At 41.2% G+C, this 18131-nt stretch overlaps 1 protein-coding gene across 1 annotated transcript in view; it reads left to right on the top strand.

Annotated features, from left to right (window-relative positions):
- Positions 1-18131, top strand: part of SGIP1 (SH3GL interacting endocytic adaptor 1) — a 163158-nt gene that overhangs the window by 81453 nt on the left and 63574 nt on the right. Inside the window, exons 7-9 of the mRNA XM_073357422.2 lie at positions 8491-8502; positions 15162-15173; positions 17069-17093. Of these exons, the coding sequence (XP_073213523.2) occupies positions 8491-8502; positions 15162-15173; positions 17069-17093 (49 nt within the window). The remainder of the gene's footprint in view (positions 1-8490; positions 8503-15161; positions 15174-17068; positions 17094-18131) is intronic.

Genomic DNA, 18131 nt, shown 5'->3' with positions numbered 1-18131 from the left:
TTTCTCCTCATTGTGACCAAGTTGCTTCCTGGAGTTTCACATTCAAAGCCCAGAACCAGTATTAAAGTTCCTAGGATCATGCAACATCATCTAAACCAAATCTGTTCGTGATTCTCTTTACCACATCACAGCCACAGTAATCCAATGTGCATATATCTGTGTGTATCTATCTATAGACAAAGATATCATTTTGTGGGGAGAGGAGAAATACTGGAAAATTTAAAAAAATAGAGATAGCACTAAAAATATACCAAAGGGATCAATTGTGCACTGTCAGGTGCAGAGATAAGGGCGAAAAGATCTAATAGGCTTCTTCAATGTCTGATATCTGCTTCTGGGATTAAAATAGTTATCCTCATCTTAAGCAGCAGAAACTACTGCTATTCTTCACAAATAGCAGGTGCACTATGTAGAATTTGAAATCTGTAAATTGGAGCAGTTAGCCCACAATGCAGCCCCCATTCTGAGGTCCTTCACCCTCACTAATAACTCATATCTCCATAATTCATGACTGGCAGATGTGTGGTACTAACTCATCAAGTAATTCTGTATTTTGGTCATCTAATTGCCCTAAAGCTTATGAATTTTAGGTTGATCTCATGCTGAAGAATATTAATGACCATGAAATATGTTTGCAGGTAAATGAAGATACATTAAGAGAGTATCAAAATTTGATCGGTTCTTGGCAATCACATTTTTCTTAGCTGTTACCCTGTTTTAATAATTTTGAAAGAAAACTTCCATGAAGTAACATAAAAGGAATTTGGCCCATGTGGCCACTTGCTGTCTTGTGCCTTGTGTTCCTGAAATTGAAATAAGAAAAAAAACCCACTAAATCCCACAGACCTGCACACTCTACTAAATACACTGCAAGGTCAAAGCCTATTTTCACTTACAAATTAAATGAGAATATCTGTTTCCTAGTTTCTGTGATTCTTTCGCCACCCAATGGAGTTTTGCCTTTGACTGATATGGAGCTGGATTTAGTCCCTTTGCAAACACATTCATGTTTGTTAATTTGCTGCTGCATGAAGCTCTTCCCTTTTGCATGCAAACGTGTCAGAGTTTGGTTTGTGGCTAGTCTTTGTTCTAGTGAGCTGACTTGTACAGTTATGAAGTCGTAAAGATGCTGCAGCTGGCCTGGAGGCAGGACAGCAGCGTATTCTGTTGCTGTTTGCGGAAGCTAGGCTCGAGTCAATTTGGGACTCTCATTTCCTGGGCTGTGGGAGCTGTGGGGACTGTAAATCATGCAGAATGATGGCTTTATTGTTCTGTGGAGCATGTGGCTTCCTGATCCACTGACACTGCCTGGAGGAAGTTAGACTTGAGGCTAGTTGCTGCAATGCTGATCACAGAAGGGAAATATGCGAATTAGAAAGAAACATTAGGCAGAGATGAAATGGGAGAGAGAAAGATACTAAGAGCCTGATCCTCAGCTACTGTAAATCAGCATAGCTCTATTCAGTTCAATGGAGTTACACTAGTTCACATCAGCTGGAGGATCTGACCCTAAATATTAACATTAAATTAACTGGATTATATGTGGTCTGTCTGAAATGAAGAATCACTCATGGAGTTATCTAAGATAAAGGCATAGGTCCAGATTTGTGGACACTCCCAAAATACATGCAGCAGAAGTCAAGGGGCAGTGTGCACAGCTGGCATAAAGCACTCCTTTCAGCTGCTCTGATTCTTGTGCTATTTTTAGCAGCTACCACCATATGTTGTGTTAAACTAGCCTGAGGGCTGGTCTTACGTACATTGGCCTATAAGAACCATGAAGGGGTGAATACTTGGGCCAGGACTGGATAGCAGATATGTGTTCTAACTATGTCCCTTTCCTGACACACTGAAAAAGGAAGGTACGTGTCATGTTAACCCTGCGTTGGATGTACCCCACTGCAGGATCAACCCTGCACACTGGTGATCTTCCCTGGCTCACTTACTCAGTTTCTGCAATTTTAGTACAGTGACAACTTGGCACAAAGCAGACGTAGTGCACCTGGGCATCTGGCCCATATAACTGAAGCCAATGTCACCAGCATTGAAGCAATGATCCTCACACACCAAATTTGCTGGGGTGGACATTGTGTGCGGATGCCAGACTCTCGCCTTCCAAAGCAAGCCCTCTATTCTCAGCTCACCCTGGTCAGAGATCCTGTGGTGATCAGAGGACATGCTACGAAGACACGCTGAAAGTGTATCTCAAGAAAACTGATGCGAATATCACAAGATGGGAGGAGCAAGCCACCAACTGAACCTCAATAGCGCCACATCCTTCATCAGGCACTTCAAGGAGAAGTGCCTTGCCCTCCAAGCTGAAAAAAGAGAGCGAGAGAGAGGAGGAAGGAAAAAAGAAAGAACTTTCTCCCAGCAGGCAGCTGACCCACCAGGAAATGCCTGTACCTACTGCAGGTGGATCTGTGGTTCCAGGATCGGACTCCTGAGTCTTCTCAGTACCCATCTGTAAATCTCAAATTGAGAGATCGCTGATGATGATGACCTGGGGATCTGGTCCATATACTAGAGCCCCTTCTGGTTCAATAACTAGGTACACTTCCTTGAGAATGTAGCTTTATTTACGAGATCATATTGACACAAGCACAGGAGCTGATGCACCCCCTAGCATGAAGTGGTTTCTATCATATACAGGGTTTACAGTTTGGTTCAATGGCTCTCAGCACCCCCACTATAAAAATTTGTTTCAGCCCCCCTGAACACAAGTGCATTTCCACAATACAAAAGCACAAAGTGAAAGTTTGGTTGACTGCAGGCTAAAATCCTATCTTCCTTTTAATCTCCCGCTACAACTTGTCTGCTTCACTCCCATGGGAAAACACTATATCGAATTCTGTCAGTGCAATTCAGGGAAAAGAACACTGTCAAGTTAAAAATGCATGTATTTTAAAAGTTTCCTTAACAAGGTTTGTTTGTTTTTTAATAGCTAACTTAGAGCAGTGTGACCTAGTGGATTGAGTTCTGGAGTGAGACTTATGAGACCTGGGTTCTATTCCTGACTCTGCTACTGGCCTGTTGGGTGACCTTGTGCCTCAGTTTCCCCATCTGTAAAATGAGAATAATGATACTGCTCTCCTTTGTAAAGTGCTTTAAGATCCACGGATGAAAAGCCTTCCATAAGAGCTGAACCTGTAGCACTGCATCCTTGTACAAACGGATAAAACCCATATAGTGACTAAACAAAAGTCAACAAACTAGTCTATTTTCCTTGTCATAGAACCATAGGGTTAGAACGGACTGCAAGGGTCATCTAGCCTAACCCCCCGACAAGACGCAAGATGTGTTGTGTCTAAACCATCCAAGACAGATGGCTACCCAACCTCCTCCTTTTGAAAACCTCCAGTGAAGGAGCTTCTACAATCTCCCTTGCTCCAAACTCTTAAAGGGACAGGATGCAGGTTGATATCCTCCTGACAGGATGTCAGGGTGGTATTTACTATCAGGACAGTATTTACCTGCATCCTGTCCCTTTTAGTATTTGGAGCTCTGCTGAAATGGTCTAAGGGGGTACAGTGGGAAAGCAGGAAGTGGGCCCAGGAGGGTGACTCCCCCTGAATTGGGAGGGTAACAAATGCATTTTTCCCTGTTTGTGCAGCTTGTTTAATTTTTGCATTTCCCTCAGTTTGGACAATGAAAATAGACTGGTTAATTTACTTTTGTTTAGTCACTGTTAAGGATTTCATCCATTTTTACACCCCCGTTTCCAGTGGAATTTAAAAACCAAAGTAATGGAAGGCTCTGGGCTTAAGTTTTGTGAAAGCTGTTGTTCATCTCCTCTCTTTCCAAAAATTGTTTTTTCAACCAAATTTGGCCTGGCAGTGTCTCTTCTGTTTGTGAAAGCAGTGTTATAACTGATCATGCAATATTTCTGTATCTTGTACCCCTTGTCCAGCTTACATGCAGAAATGAAGCAGACTGCAGTAAAAAGAAGGAGCCATATCTTTCCCCCTGTATGTTAATCCTTTGTCTGCATGTAGGGCAAGGTTGTGAGCAACAATCTGAAACAAGCCTAAAAATGAAATGGCACACATGGTTCTTGTTAGTACAATTCTAATCGTTCCATTCTCTCATAGAAACAAATAAACTTATGTACTTTGGTCACATTAGGTGTAGAGATGGAAATAACCTTGAGAAATTTCTTATGGAAGGGATAGTGAAAGGTTGTCATGGCAGGGGACAACCAGCGAATGGTGTGTGGCAGATGACTGGAAGGTGAGCTGCTGAGTACTCAAAGTTAGCAATGGATGTTGAAGGCTTCCTACAATTCTGCTACGGTGTCACCGATATTCAGATATGAATAAACGGATTTACTTTACTAATTCTTAGCAACATTACATTTGTTTCTCATATAGCTATCCTTTGCCCTACCATAGGTGTGTGCCCTATCACACTCAAAACCCATTAAGTTAATTACCTCAACCATGGTTCTAATATTTTCTTTTCAAAAAGATGGTTAGTGTCTAGAAGGATGATGGGAGATGCCCGTGTTTACGTGCTTCCTACTCTTGCCTCCCTTGATCCTTTGGGGCAAAAGTTATGACACTTCAATTTAAAGATGTCTGAAAGAATAATTAGACTTGTCTAGAAACATAAATATAATCTATAGAAATAAAAAGAACTGTGCAGTTACTAGGGAAGGAAGATGGAAAGTGACTTGCCACGTTTTTCATAATAAAAAATAAAACTGCAGCTACTCAAGTAGTTCTAAGACCATTAAATATGCTGCTTTATGGTGAGAATCACAGATTTTAACAATGGGATGGTGTCCTGTCAAAGTCAACTGTATCCTTACAGAGAGGCCAAACAAAGCCTTCCTTGGCTGAACGTAGCAGAGATTAAACCTGCAGTTATTTGGTGAGAGAACAGCTGAGAGCCTCCTGCTAAATTTTAATCACTCTGTTTTGTCAGATTACCAGAGGAACTGTTCTATTTGAATGTATGATCGCTCAATTCTGTTTTGTTAGAATCTCTCAGTACATAAATAAGGTCAGATAGATGCTTCTTTCTAGCTTGCTTGAATACACCTATTCTTTCCTGTTTAGAAGTAGTTTAATTTGTTTCTTTACTTGTTGGGGTAGTTCATGATGATGATGCAACCTGACGACATCAGATGCACCAGAGTTTTACATCCCCAGCCTCCTTCCATTTTTTTTTTTTTTTTTTTTTTTACTGGCAATCCCAGTTTTGTGCTATTTGTACAATGGAAAGTCCAGCTCCAAGTAGGAAGGGTTTTTTAGTGATCTTAAGCAATGTTTGTTTATGCTAAAATGAGTATATTTTATAGTACAAGTTAGGGTCCTGACTTAAGTTTATGCATGCATGCTTGAAAATGATAGAATTCTGATTCCATACTTCAACAACTAAATAAAAGTTCAGAAGTGTTGAGCTCTCACAGATTTTATAAAAAGAAAAGGAGTTTTTGTGGCACCTTAGAGACTAACCAATTTATTTGAGCATGAGCTTTCGTGAGCTACAGCTCACTTCATCGGATGCATACCGTGGAAACTGCAGAAGACATTATATACACACAGAGACCATGAAACAATACCTCCTCCCACCCCACTGTCCTGCTGGTAATAGCTTATCTAAAGTGATCATCAAGTTGGGCCATTTCCAGCACAAATCCAGGTTTTCTCACCCTCCACCCCACCCCACCCCCCACACACACAAACTCACTCTCCTGCTGGTAATAGCCCATCCAAAGTGACAACTCTCTTCACAATGTGTATGATAATCAAGGTGGGCCATTTCCTGCACAAATCCAGGTTCTCTCACTCCCTCACCCCCCTCCAAAAACCACACACACAAACTCACTCTCCTGCTGGTAATAGCTGGGAATATTGTGGGGGGGGGGGGCGGAGGGTGAGAAAACCTGGATTTGTGCTGGAAATGGCCCAACTTGATGATCACTTTAGATAAGCTATTACCAGCAGGACAGTGGGGTGGAAGGAGGTATTGTTTCATGGTCTCTGTGTGTATATAATGTCTTCTGCAGTTTCCCCGGTATGCATCCGATGAAGTGAGCTGTAGCTCACGAAAGCTCATGCTCAAATAAATTGGTTAGTCTCTAAGGTGCCACAAGTACTCCTTTTCTTTTTGCAAAGACAGACTAACACGGCTGTTACTCTGAAACAGATTTTATAGACGACCATGGGATGTGCCGGCTTTCCCCACCCCTGAAAATCATGTCACTTTTATTTATGTTCCATGGCCCTTTGTCCAAATGTAGAGGAAAAACGACCTGAATAAATCACTTTTCTCTGAACCTAACATCCTGGTAATATTTAGGAAAACCGGGACTAGTCAGGGGTAACCCAATAAAGGTATAATACATTTTTACAGGAATTGTATTAACTTTTTGAAACTGTCAAAATCATTAGAAAACTTTTGAAATCATTATTTTCAATTGCATTGGAATCTTCAGATCTTTGTAAATGAATGGTCTTTGCTAGAGAGAACTTGTTAATAAGCCCAATGTGCTCATATGTTCTTAATGAAAGAAAAATTCACCATTCACTGTAAAAGTTAGCTTCTTTGATTTATAAATTAAAACTCAACCATAGGCAGTATTTCTTCTATTCCTTGCACAACTGACCTCTGAACGTCAAGGTGATAGATCACCCTTCTTGGTGCAGTAATATAACCACTCATTAAAACCTAACAGCTCTGATTGCCTTTGCCAGAGTGGCCACCAATCAGATACACCCAGGCTGGAAGACAATACCTCATTTAGAGAGATGAGGGTTTTTTCAAAGTGTAATTATGTTTCATAGCTGCTGCAGTGGCCATAGTCATGGCAGCACATACAGCAGGTTCAGTTGTTTCCAGTGAAGATTTATTTATGACAAATAAATAAATGTGTATTTTATGAAAGGTTGGGGGAACTTATAGTGCATTCTCTGATTTCCTCCATGGAGTGGCCATACAGATAAGTTCCTCATGGGTCAATAACTGACTGACAGACAAGAAATAAAGGGTAGGAATAAATGGTCATTTTTCAGAGTGGAGAGAGAGAAATAGTGGTGTCCCCCCAGGAATCTGACTGGGACCAGTGCTGTTCAACATATTAATAAATGATCTGGAAAAAGGGGTATGCAGTGAGGTGGCAAAATTTGCAGATGATACAAATTACTCAGGATAGTTTAAGTCCAAAGCAGACTGCAAGCAGGGCCACCCAGAGGATTCAGGGGGCCTGGGGTCTTCGGCGGCGGGGGTCCTTCCACTCCGGGTCTTCGGGGCACTTCGCCGAAGACATGGAGCGGAAGGACCCCTCGCCGCCGAATTGCTGCTGAAGACCCAGAGCGGAAGAAGCAGCGGCAGGTCCTTCACTCCAGGTGTGTTCGGCAGCACTGAAGGACCCGCCACCAAAAACTCTCGTGGGGGCTCGTGTGGGGCCCGGGGCAAATTGCCCCCCTCCCCCCCCCGGGGCAGCCCTGACCGCAAGGAATTACAATGGGATCTCTCAAAACTGGGTGACTGGGCAACAAAATGGCAAATAAAATTCAGTGTTGATAAGTGCAAAGTAATGCACATTGGAAAACAATACATACAAAATGAGGGGATCTAAATTAGTTGTACCATTCAAGAAAGAGATCTTGGAAGAATAAGTTCATGGAGGATAGCTCCATCAATTGCTATAGTCAAGATGGTCAGGGATGCAATCCCATGCTCTGTGTCCCTAGCCTCTGACTGCCAGAATCTGAGAGTGGACAACTGGAGATGCCACTAATTGCCATGTACTGTTTGTTGCCTCTGAAGCACCTTGCACTGGCAATTGTTGGAAGACAGGAGACTGAGCTAGATGGACCATTGTTCTAAAGTTTGTGAGCAGCACCATTTAAATCTCTTTCTAACTAGCATAGTAGCTGAAGCTCACTATGGGATAGGATTCGGAAGACCTGCTGAAAAAATGGGAAGTTTTTTTAAAAATGGAAGAGCTTCTGATAAAACAGAGGCAATTGTGGTCACCTCCCTTGAGTCACGTGGGGCTCTATTTCTCCATCCCCTGCCTAAAATGCTAGAGTACTGAGCTTAGGTGCAATATTTTTTTAGAAGCCTGCAACTTTTTGAGATTGGATCCTTTCATTATTCTTGCATTTGTCAAAGCTTGTAGAGTATGGCACTTTATTTTCTTGTCATATAAACCCTTTTAAGAATTTAAACTTTTAATTGAAAATTAGCTTTGAGTATAGTTAGAAATAGCCAGCTATGCCAATATCCTGTAATCATTTCTGTAAATGGCTTAAATAAAAGTGCTGTGTTGTTCTATGCTATTTTTCACTGTAATCTTATGTCTACCTGAATAATATTCAGACTGTATAAAATATTACCACTTTGCTGTTCGTTTAACAGGTAGGCTTTTAATGCTGCTTTTCATAGATGTAGATCTTCTGTTTCTCCATGTGGTAATTTATTTTTAGAAAATATCTTATTTTCTCATTTTCTTTTTTTATTTTGGCTGCATTCTTTTAGAGGAAAAGTCCGGTAAGAAATCATTTGCTCTTTTTCTACCTTTTCATAACCTTTTTTTTAACAGAATACTTTGGTGTTTTTCTGTTTCCTCTATCAATTTTTCACTTGTCTGTAGAACTGAAATGTAAAATGAAAATACTGTATATCATTGTTTACTAATGATGGCATCTATTCTTTCTCCCGTGGATTTAATTCAAAGGTATTTTTTAAATGAGCTAGGTTTCGCTTCCATTACATTTAATTATTTTCCCCTTTGGCTTGCATGAGAAGAGGAAACTTTGAGGGTGTTTTTTGCCCAAAGATTTATGGGATGAAATCCTGTTCCCAGTGTAGCCAATGAAAGTTTTCCCATCAACTTGGGTGGACCAGGATTTCACCCATGGTATGTTTAATGCACATTACATTGCATGTCCAGTTATCAGATGATGCGGAAACCAATAGTTCTATAGCATAACCTTTGCTGCTATAGTAACATTAACAATATGAATGTATTCTTGCCAAAGACTTGGTTATAAACGTTCAAGCCATAACATTGTGCAGGCCTACACAGAGTTTTGAACACTAAATGAGTTTTGTGGTCTGAGCACCAGATCTCAAGAGAGGAACTTCTAAATTCTAGTCTCATCTCTTATAATTACTCCTCCTATTGCCTTGGCCAAGTCCCTTGAACTTTCTGCCTCAATTGCCATCTGTAAAACAATGGTTTTTCTGACGGTCGGGAGTCTTGTGAGGTTTTGTTGGCTAATGTTTGGACTGAGAAGGGGGTTGTAAAATAAGCTGAGTGATAAGTTGTAGTTATTTAGGCATATTAGCTACATGTTCTGAAGCTGAACTCCCCTTTCTTCACTCTGCTACCTTACAGTACCTCTTATTAAAGTTTTCTTGTGGTATATGGTAAATATTTTTTTCTTCCAAAATAGTTTTGAATAGATTTGAAGTGAAACAAGTGGACTTTTACTTTATCATTTAAAGAAACCAAATGTTGAAGAAATTTTACAAAGTACCTTGATTTTTAATATGGAAGAAAATACTACCTTGATCAAATAAATAAATTATAAGAGGACTTGCTAACTAAGAAGAACAATATGTAAATTGACCTTGTAATTGTAGAAAAAAAAATGTAAGGCCAGGTCCTTAACTCACCTAACTCAGTAGCGCTCAACTGAAGTTGGTGGAGCTATTGCATCTTACACTGGCTTTGCTTCTGGTCTATAAACTTCCCACTATAACAAAAATACCTTTTTAATTCATTTTCTCTATACCACTGCAACTTCAATTTGAAGTTAATTAGTAAATTTTATGAGGCGCTTTTCTGCAGTGCATCTGTATTGCAGGTGGTATTGGATTTTGATGTGGCTTTTGTTTCCTCTTCCAGAAATATGGAACTTCTTGATCGTAGCTGTCTGCATAACAGTTCACAAATAACAGTCAAGTTTTATTAGAAAATCTAAATCAGAATTTGAATGCTCTCCTGGCTTTTAAAAAAAACACTCATGCCTTTAATTATCTAAGGTACTTTTGTTTACCCAGTGGCCAATGGACTTTGTCACTGGTCTGTTGAATTTCACATAGTTTTTTTCCTGCTTTACTTATTTCCTTTGCTGGGCAGTATAGACAGCTGCATTCATAGACATAAAATGGCCTACCTGCTGCAAAATGAGAGATGACTTGTCCCGTGGTAGGATAGATGAGCTAACCAAAGATACAGAGGTCTGGTCTAGTCTTCATTGTGCACATAACTCCCATAAACCTTAATGGAAGTAATACATGCAGAACAAGGGGAGAATACGGATCAGGGCAAAGACCAAAATATGAGATGGCACTGGGATAATGGGGAGTGGAGGACTAGGGGGCTGGAGAATATGAGAGAGATGCAATTAAGGTTTCAGTTGAATCTGACTATTTGTTATGTAAAACTACTGAAGTGCTCTGTTTTTTAAACAATTAAAATTCTTCTCAAACTTACACAAATACATACAATTAAAAGCCTCATTGGACTAATAAATTTATCACATCTACTCCATTAATGAAACATTCTTAATCTGATCAGATTCCTGAATTCAATAGAAAAAGGACTAACCTAGCAAAGACTATCTTGAGTGGAACTGTCAACTATTCATTAACAAATATCACAGAGCTGTGGGAAAAGTCCAGAAAACATCAGCTGAACAGTCCTGTATTTATTGTACATCGAACTGACAGTGGAGCTTTGAGAAACAACAGGAGTATGCCCATGGCACTCGTGATTTTGACATGTCTGACTGACAGCATGTAAAGTTCCAAAACCCGACACCATCTGTCTGCAGAACACCTAGATAACTGAAACACAACTCTGAGATATGTTATGAGTAACTTCAATTTTGATTGACACATACATGGTGATAGTAAGTTGCAGTTGTTTATTACAGGAAAAAGATTACCAGTTGGCTACACCAAAGGAAAAAACAAAAAAACCCTCAAAGGCAGATTAGGCGGTTCCTTGGAAAACTGTGGAAAAACAACATGCATCCCTTCATTTACTTTCTTTGTGACTTTGACATAACTGGCCATGATGGCACATGTATCATGGCTTTTCCAGTTTCTTTTTTTCACAAGAATCTAACATTGAGAAATGTGAACATCTCAAATCCCTGACCTTATCTGGCAGAGAGGTCGTAAGAACTTGTATGGTTCTTGATTTGGAACATCACCAGTTGCTTCTAAAACCTTATATGAATGTAATTGTTCTTGATTACAGATTATACGTCCCTGAAAAATTCCCTCTCCATTTCCGATGTGACATTTGACATTAAGAATGTGTGTGTGTATTGGCAGGGAAAAGGGAGATGTCCTTGCCCCAGTTCAGTAACTGTCAGTTACTATTTGCAGTAAATACACCACAATTCAGCTTAGTATTGTCTTCAAAAATGGTTAGTACTTTTGTATCAAATTCGTTAACCCAAAGACACTGTCTCTTTCAGGTATTTGTGCAGGTGTGAGAAGAATATTAATGGTTTTGAAGAATATGTACTACCTTACTCTCAACTTCGTCACTGATTTCATGAAACTTAGTTTTATCGATAATTTTTAACTTATCTCTGCTGTAACACACACATGCTGTATATGTATATACATTCAGTTATATACAAGCGCACACAATGGGCCATATGTTCAGCCTTTCTCTGGTTGCTTTGCTTTGCTTTGCTCTGACAGCACAGAGCAGCCCAAAACCCTGCCAATCCAGCCCTCTGTGGGTTCCTCCTATGCTTATGTAGTAGCTCTAGGAGATGTGAACAGGAACACCAGTGTGTCTCATGGTTCCCAGCTACTGGTACAGCACTTAGGAGTCATAGGCAGCTAGAAGCAATTTAAAGGATATCTGAGGTTGCTGGAGTTTCTAACCCCAGGATCAGGGAGCTGCAGAGTACCTTAAAGCAGACCCCACTTCCCGCCCACTGCACCAAGCTTGTCAGCTGCAGCTGAAGATCTATGCCAACATCTTCTTTATTGCTTGTATCAGTGTGTAAAGTTATAGCGATACCAAAGCGAATCCAAGCCAAAGAAATAACATCCTGTGTTGTCCAAACATGGTCCGTGAAGCTAGTAACATAGCTGATCGGAGCACACATAGAAGGTTCTCATTGGGGCTTAGTGTCCTTTTAAATAAGGAAGGGATTTTCATAGAAACATAGAAGTTAATCATAAAAAAGTAGGACTCGAAGGGACCTCAGTAGGTCATCTAGTCCAGTCTCTGCACTTAAGGCAGAACTACATAATAACTAGACCATTCCTGACAGGTTTGTCTAACTTGTTCTTAAAAATCTCCAGTGATGGAGATTCTACAACCTCTCTAGGGCTTTCATATTCATTGGAAGACACTTAGGAGAGAATACTGATAAACTCCATGAATATGCACAGCTTTCTACCCCATTATACCTCTGAAGCATATGCCAAAGTGTTGGCTTATTATATTCTTTTCTTGTTCTGCTACTGAGTTACCTTTGTCTGTACAGTAGTAAGGACACAGGAGTACCCAGAACCACAAGTTCAGACTTTTTTTGGCTGGGGATGGGGGGTGGGGTTAATTGCTACCTCATAATCCTTTCTTCTTGTGCTCCACCTCTGGCTGAGTATTCTTACTCACTCTTTTTACATTGGCTCACATTAACAAGTATTTTTCCTTATCGATAATACAGTCATCATTTTGCTGCTACAGCATGTTCTCAAAACCTGTGATTTTCATTTCAATCAACTGAAAATTTCCAAGGAAATATTTTCTCTTTCTGTTAATGGCAATTATTCCTCTCCTGAAAATAACCTTTTGTAGAGCTTTTTTTTTTTTAACCTCATTGTTACCCTGGCATTCAAAACCAACTGCCTCTCAGTCCAGTTCTGTTTCTCAAATATATATATAATGTACTCATCACCATGGTATTTAGGTGCCCTCTATTTGAAATAGTTGCTGGTCTGTTGCAGTTTCTTTATCCTCACAAGATTTGGGTTTGAAGAATGTCTTCCCAGGGGAGGTCTGTGGCTGGTTTTCGGCAGTGTTCTCTAAGTTTAAAGACGCCTCCGGGTGAGATTACACCCTGCATAGATTGCATAACCCATTAAACTGCATTGTAGAGGTGGGTGAGAATTGAGGTGTCTTTAAAACATGTGGGCTCCATTTGACACCTGACTTAGCACCCAAAAATACTTAATTTCTTTTAACAAAAGGCTTCCTGTAGCCTGGTAAATTAAATATATATTTTAAATGGTGCTTCAAATATTTTGGGTTTATTCTTATATTAATATAGCTTTGTTAAATTCTGGGTTTTTCCCCTCCTCATGGAAGGGTCCTGTGAGCTCCAATGATGCCTCCTCCCTGACTTTTCCTCTTGAGAAGAAACTGTCATCTTTCAATTATCTATCAAATTGCTTTGTAGCATTTTGTGATTTACAAATGTGGATTAAAATTAAACCAGCCAACTGCTGTTCGCTTTGAATCTGACCTGGGCCTTGACTCCAGGTGTCTTGAGGTGAAAGGCTAGTGCCCCAAGCTAGATAATTTTTATAACGTATTTTAAGCTTAGTACTTCAGTGGATTGTTAGTCAGAGATTTGAACTGTGACATACAAGTCCCTCTAACTCTATCTTATTAGTCTCATGGTGTAAGAGAAGCTAAAGTGGCTGAAAATTGTGCAGAGACAATTCCAGGTGCTACAGGAACAAAATGAGCTTATTCCTATAGAGATCACTAGGACACCCTTCGTTGTTTAGGGTAGATATTTTTACTGTAAAAAAGCAACATGACCTGGTGCTTAGTTCCTGGGACTTTGAGCTTGGAACTACTGAGTTCTAATAGCAGCTCCTCATGACTCTGGGCTAATCACGTGCCCCCAGTCCTGCAGTGAGCTCCAGTGGCTCTAATATTGGTAATACCCAGCATTCTTACATCTCAGCTCAGGGGGAATTAAGGTTGCTCAGCACCTAAGAGTCATGTCCTTAGTCCTCTATCTCTGTTTATTTTCTTCCTCTGTAAAACTTAGATAAGAATATGGTACCTCCTTCCCAGGTGCACTGAGCATTGATTGTGAAGCGTTTTGAAAAATGTAATATTTAAAACACTCTTGATGCTTAATATATAAAACATGTTGAGTATTTGCTATCCCCTGTAGCCCTAATATTACTATCTCAGAGAGGGAGAGAGATCTATATGTCTGGACTGTGCCTGTCCTAGAGCATTGGCTTCTTGGGACAAGGACAATCTGGAATGCGTTGTACACACCAGTGTTCAGTTCTCACTCTCCCTCTCTCTCTGTAGTTGTGATGACCCCCAACAATAATTAAAATACTGCATTTGATTGTTTTAATTTGCCTCTGCCTGAAAAATTATCCATTGACTCAGCTTTATTTTATGGCATGATGCTAAAGAACTGAGGAATTATTGCAAAGACAGAACAAGAGGAAGGGAACTTGATCTTGAGATCAGATGCATACATGTTAAGTCTCCACAGGTTGGATACCATCTCTCAGGCTTCCTCAAGAAATCTCCTGTGTTTTCTCCCATGGTGTTTTTCTTGAAACTGTTTATGTGGGTGGGTTCAGACAACTCTTCTCCATTGTGCAATCTCCCAGCACTTTCCCTCTGCTCTCCACGAGCTGGTCATATTGTGAGGAGTATGGTAGCTGAGAACAGAGGAGCCTGAAAGACAACATGAGCCATGCAAACCAGCCCATCTGCTTGCCCAGTACTCCTGAGAGAGGAAAGGTGCTTGTAAGGGGGTTTCTAACTTCAGAACTGAGTTGTGAGGAGGGGAGAGCTCCAGTGCCACAGGAATGAGGGGAGGGAGAAGATGCTTGTAGAGATGCCTGAGGGGTGTACTTATTACATCTAAAGTTGGGTACTTCAGGCACCCTAACAGACATCTTCCATCCCACTGTGATTCTGGAGCCTAATGTTTATGTAGTTTACCCCCCAAAATTCCTGACAGCCTTGTAACTCTCTAAAAAGGGTATATAAAGCAGGTTCAATGTCATCACCATTAATAAGCAAAACCCAAATTTGGGTGGGAGTGGGGGTGTGGGAGTTCACTTTTCAAAACACTGTATCTATTTAATTAGAAAAATCTCATATTACCCAAGTCTGTTTACTGATCTGTCATTCTCTGACTAGGTGTCTGTTCTCTCTTCCTTCTTGCTGATCACAGAGGCGCAGCCCGGTAAGAACTCTTACAATTTTGTAGTCCTTACATTTGTTGTGAAAATGGCTGACTGGTTGTTGGGGTCTGGTTTATTTAGCCTTAAATCATTTTTTCCCTAGGTATCTGTAGTGAAGTAAATGAATGTAAACTTTATTTGGTGTAAGGTTTTTTGTTTTTTTGTTTGTTTGTTTTTAAACCTTCTGAATGATGTATCAGAGAGAAGTCAATATACATGTTTCTTTGTTCAAATACATATGTATTTGTATTAGTCGCTCAGGGTTCAGTCCAGCAGCGGTGTGAATGAGTTATAGTTATGAGAGCAGGCCTGAGCCATCAGTGCTTTGTTACTGGGCTGCTGAGCATGGTGTAGTGTTCTTGCAGTCCAAAAGGGTGAAGAAAACCGAAGGGAGAAGGTGCTTCAGGCTAATGGCAAGAACACTGTGCCCAGCACACACGCTAAAGCATTGAGCATCTTGTTGTGGGAGATGTTCCATGAGACCCTTCTGAGGTGTTCTCCCATGGCTGCCCCTGCCCTGTTGCTTAAGAGCTGGCCTTAAAAGAACACAGGAATAGGTGCTACTCCCATAGGTGCTTGGAATAAATTAAAATCCTGAAAATGGCTGCCATTCATATCAATTGCATTTCAGTACCTATTCCTCAACCATGCCCTATCCTTGTCTCCCCTGCCATTCTGTCCACATCCCCCACAACTCCATTGCTCACTTCAGTGGAATTAGAGGTTTGCTGACCTTGCTGAACACTGTCCAGGGAAGCTAGACCACTGCTCTCCTCACTTTTCTCAGTAGTGCTCTGTAGACTTCTGGATAAACCTCTGCTCTGTGCAATTCCACTGCTCTGCCTGATGGCTGAATGGGACCAGCAGCCCTCAAGGCAAATGTGAATGAACTTGTAGAAAACATGATGTTGGAGGGAGAAAATATGCCCTTCCCTCAAAATCAGAAACTTTCCTAGAGCAGCTATTCCCCCATCATGCATGGGGAAAAAAGGCTTCTCCTTTGTGTCATGAAGGTAAGGGAAACCCTTGCATTAAGAAATGTCACATAGAGCTGTGGCATAGGTAATTTACTAGGTTATTACCACATAACATTGCACCATGGTAACTGCATTAGGAACAACCATAAGCATGTTAACATTGCTGTATTGTCTCATGTTGTTGACAAATAACCACCCGTCACCTCTGATGTCCCCGTCCCCCTCCACCGGAGATGTGTATTACAAATACATACTGCATCTTCTTTTCCCCTTCTCTTTTTTAGAGGTCGGTCTGTTGTATATCTGATTTTTTTCTCTCCTGTTTTAACAATTTCTACTTCTAATAGTCTTCTGGATTCTTACTAGTTCACAAGCAGCCTGAAGTGTTCCCTAGGTCTTTCACTAGCTTGCCAGTTTGTTTAATGTAGGGGGGTGGGTGTGTGTGTGTGTGTGTGTGTGCGTGCGTGTGTGTGTGTATATATATATACACACACACATACACACTATATGACACGGTTTAAAATACTGAAAGTAGGTCACTTGATTTAGACCAATTTATAGACCATCAAAGTTCAGGATTGTTTTTAGGATTCATCACAATTAAAAATGACTAATCAATTTACAATCAAGTCAGCTGAAAACACAACATTCCCAGGTAATGGGTTTATCTGGCTCGAAATCCTTTTCATTATTTATCTCTGTTCTCCTCAAATCAGGAGCAAAACTGATTCCATAACATGTACATGTGTGTCATAAAGGTAATTACCAGTATGGATGGTGGATTGGAGTCAAATTTCATTTATTCCTTAGTATTGATGCTTGTCTTCTCAATCAAATTGAGATGTCAGCTTTTGTTACCTGTTTTACATATAAATTATGCTCACCTGGTCCTAAACCTTAGTGTTTGTTTCTAATTCCAGGGCGCAATTAAAAGGAATTTATCCAGTAAGTATATTTTTTTTAGCTTGCAGGAACAGATAGTGTCTCAAGAAGATTGATTCTCTCATGAACTTTAAAGAAGGCAAATTTACTTCAAAACGTGCTTCTCTATGTAGTTTTCAAAGTACACTTAAACTTTCATTTCCCAAAGAGTAACTCTTAAAGGAGAACTCTAGGTACTGTATTAATGGCTGAGTCCTTGAAATGGATTTGGGATGCAGTGCATGTGCCATTGAACTGCGGTATGTAGTGTTCCACCCTTCAAGAATGCGTTGCTTATAAAATTAACTTAGTCCAGAGGTGGCCAAACTATGGCCTGCGGGCCACATCCGGCCCGTGGGACTGTCCTGTCTGGCTCCTGAGCTCCCGGCCAGGGAGGCTAGCTCCCGGCCCCTCCCCCGCTGTTTCCCCTCCTCCACAGCTACACTGCCGTGCGGGCATTACTCTGGGCAGCGGGGCTGCACGCTTATGCTGGGCTGGGCGGCGGGGCTGCCAGACATGCCGCTCTGAGTGGCATGGTAAGGGGGCTGGGGCCGGGGCCAGGGGGTTGATGGGGCAGGGGGTCCCGGGGGATAGTCAGGGGACAGGGAGCAGGGGGTGGTTGGATAGGGCAGAGGTTCTGGGTGGGGAGGGGATGGGGAACAGCGGTGGCGGTTAGGGGCTGGGGTCCTGGGAGGGGGTCAAGGAGCGGGGGGGGGTTGGATGGGTGGGAGGTTCTGAGGGGGGCAGTTAGGGGGTGGGAAGTGGGAGGGGTCGGATAGGGGCGGAGGCCAGGCTTTTTGGGGAGGCACAGTCTTCCCTACCCGGCCCTCCATACAGTTTCACACTCCAATGTGGTCCTCTGGCCAAAAAGTTTGCCCACCCCTGACTTAGTCTATTAATGTGATATGATGCCTCTAAAGTCAAAAGGCGCATGGAGCATTCTAAGTTGGGGGTACACAACCCTGTTCAACAGACTGTGTTTCTTAAACTGTCAAATAGTCCCAACCACACAATTTTTAATAAGGAGGAATGAAGAAGGCAAAGCTAGTGCTTATGCCTTTG

The sequence above is a fragment of the Lepidochelys kempii genome, chromosome 8 (assembly GCF_965140285.1).
Source record: "Lepidochelys kempii isolate rLepKem1 chromosome 8, rLepKem1.hap1, whole genome shotgun sequence".
In the NCBI taxonomy this organism is placed as follows: Eukaryota; Metazoa; Chordata; order Testudines; family Cheloniidae; genus Lepidochelys; species Lepidochelys kempii.
The sequence above is the reverse complement of the archived record's forward strand: the minus strand, read 5'-3'. Positions and strand labels throughout refer to the sequence as shown.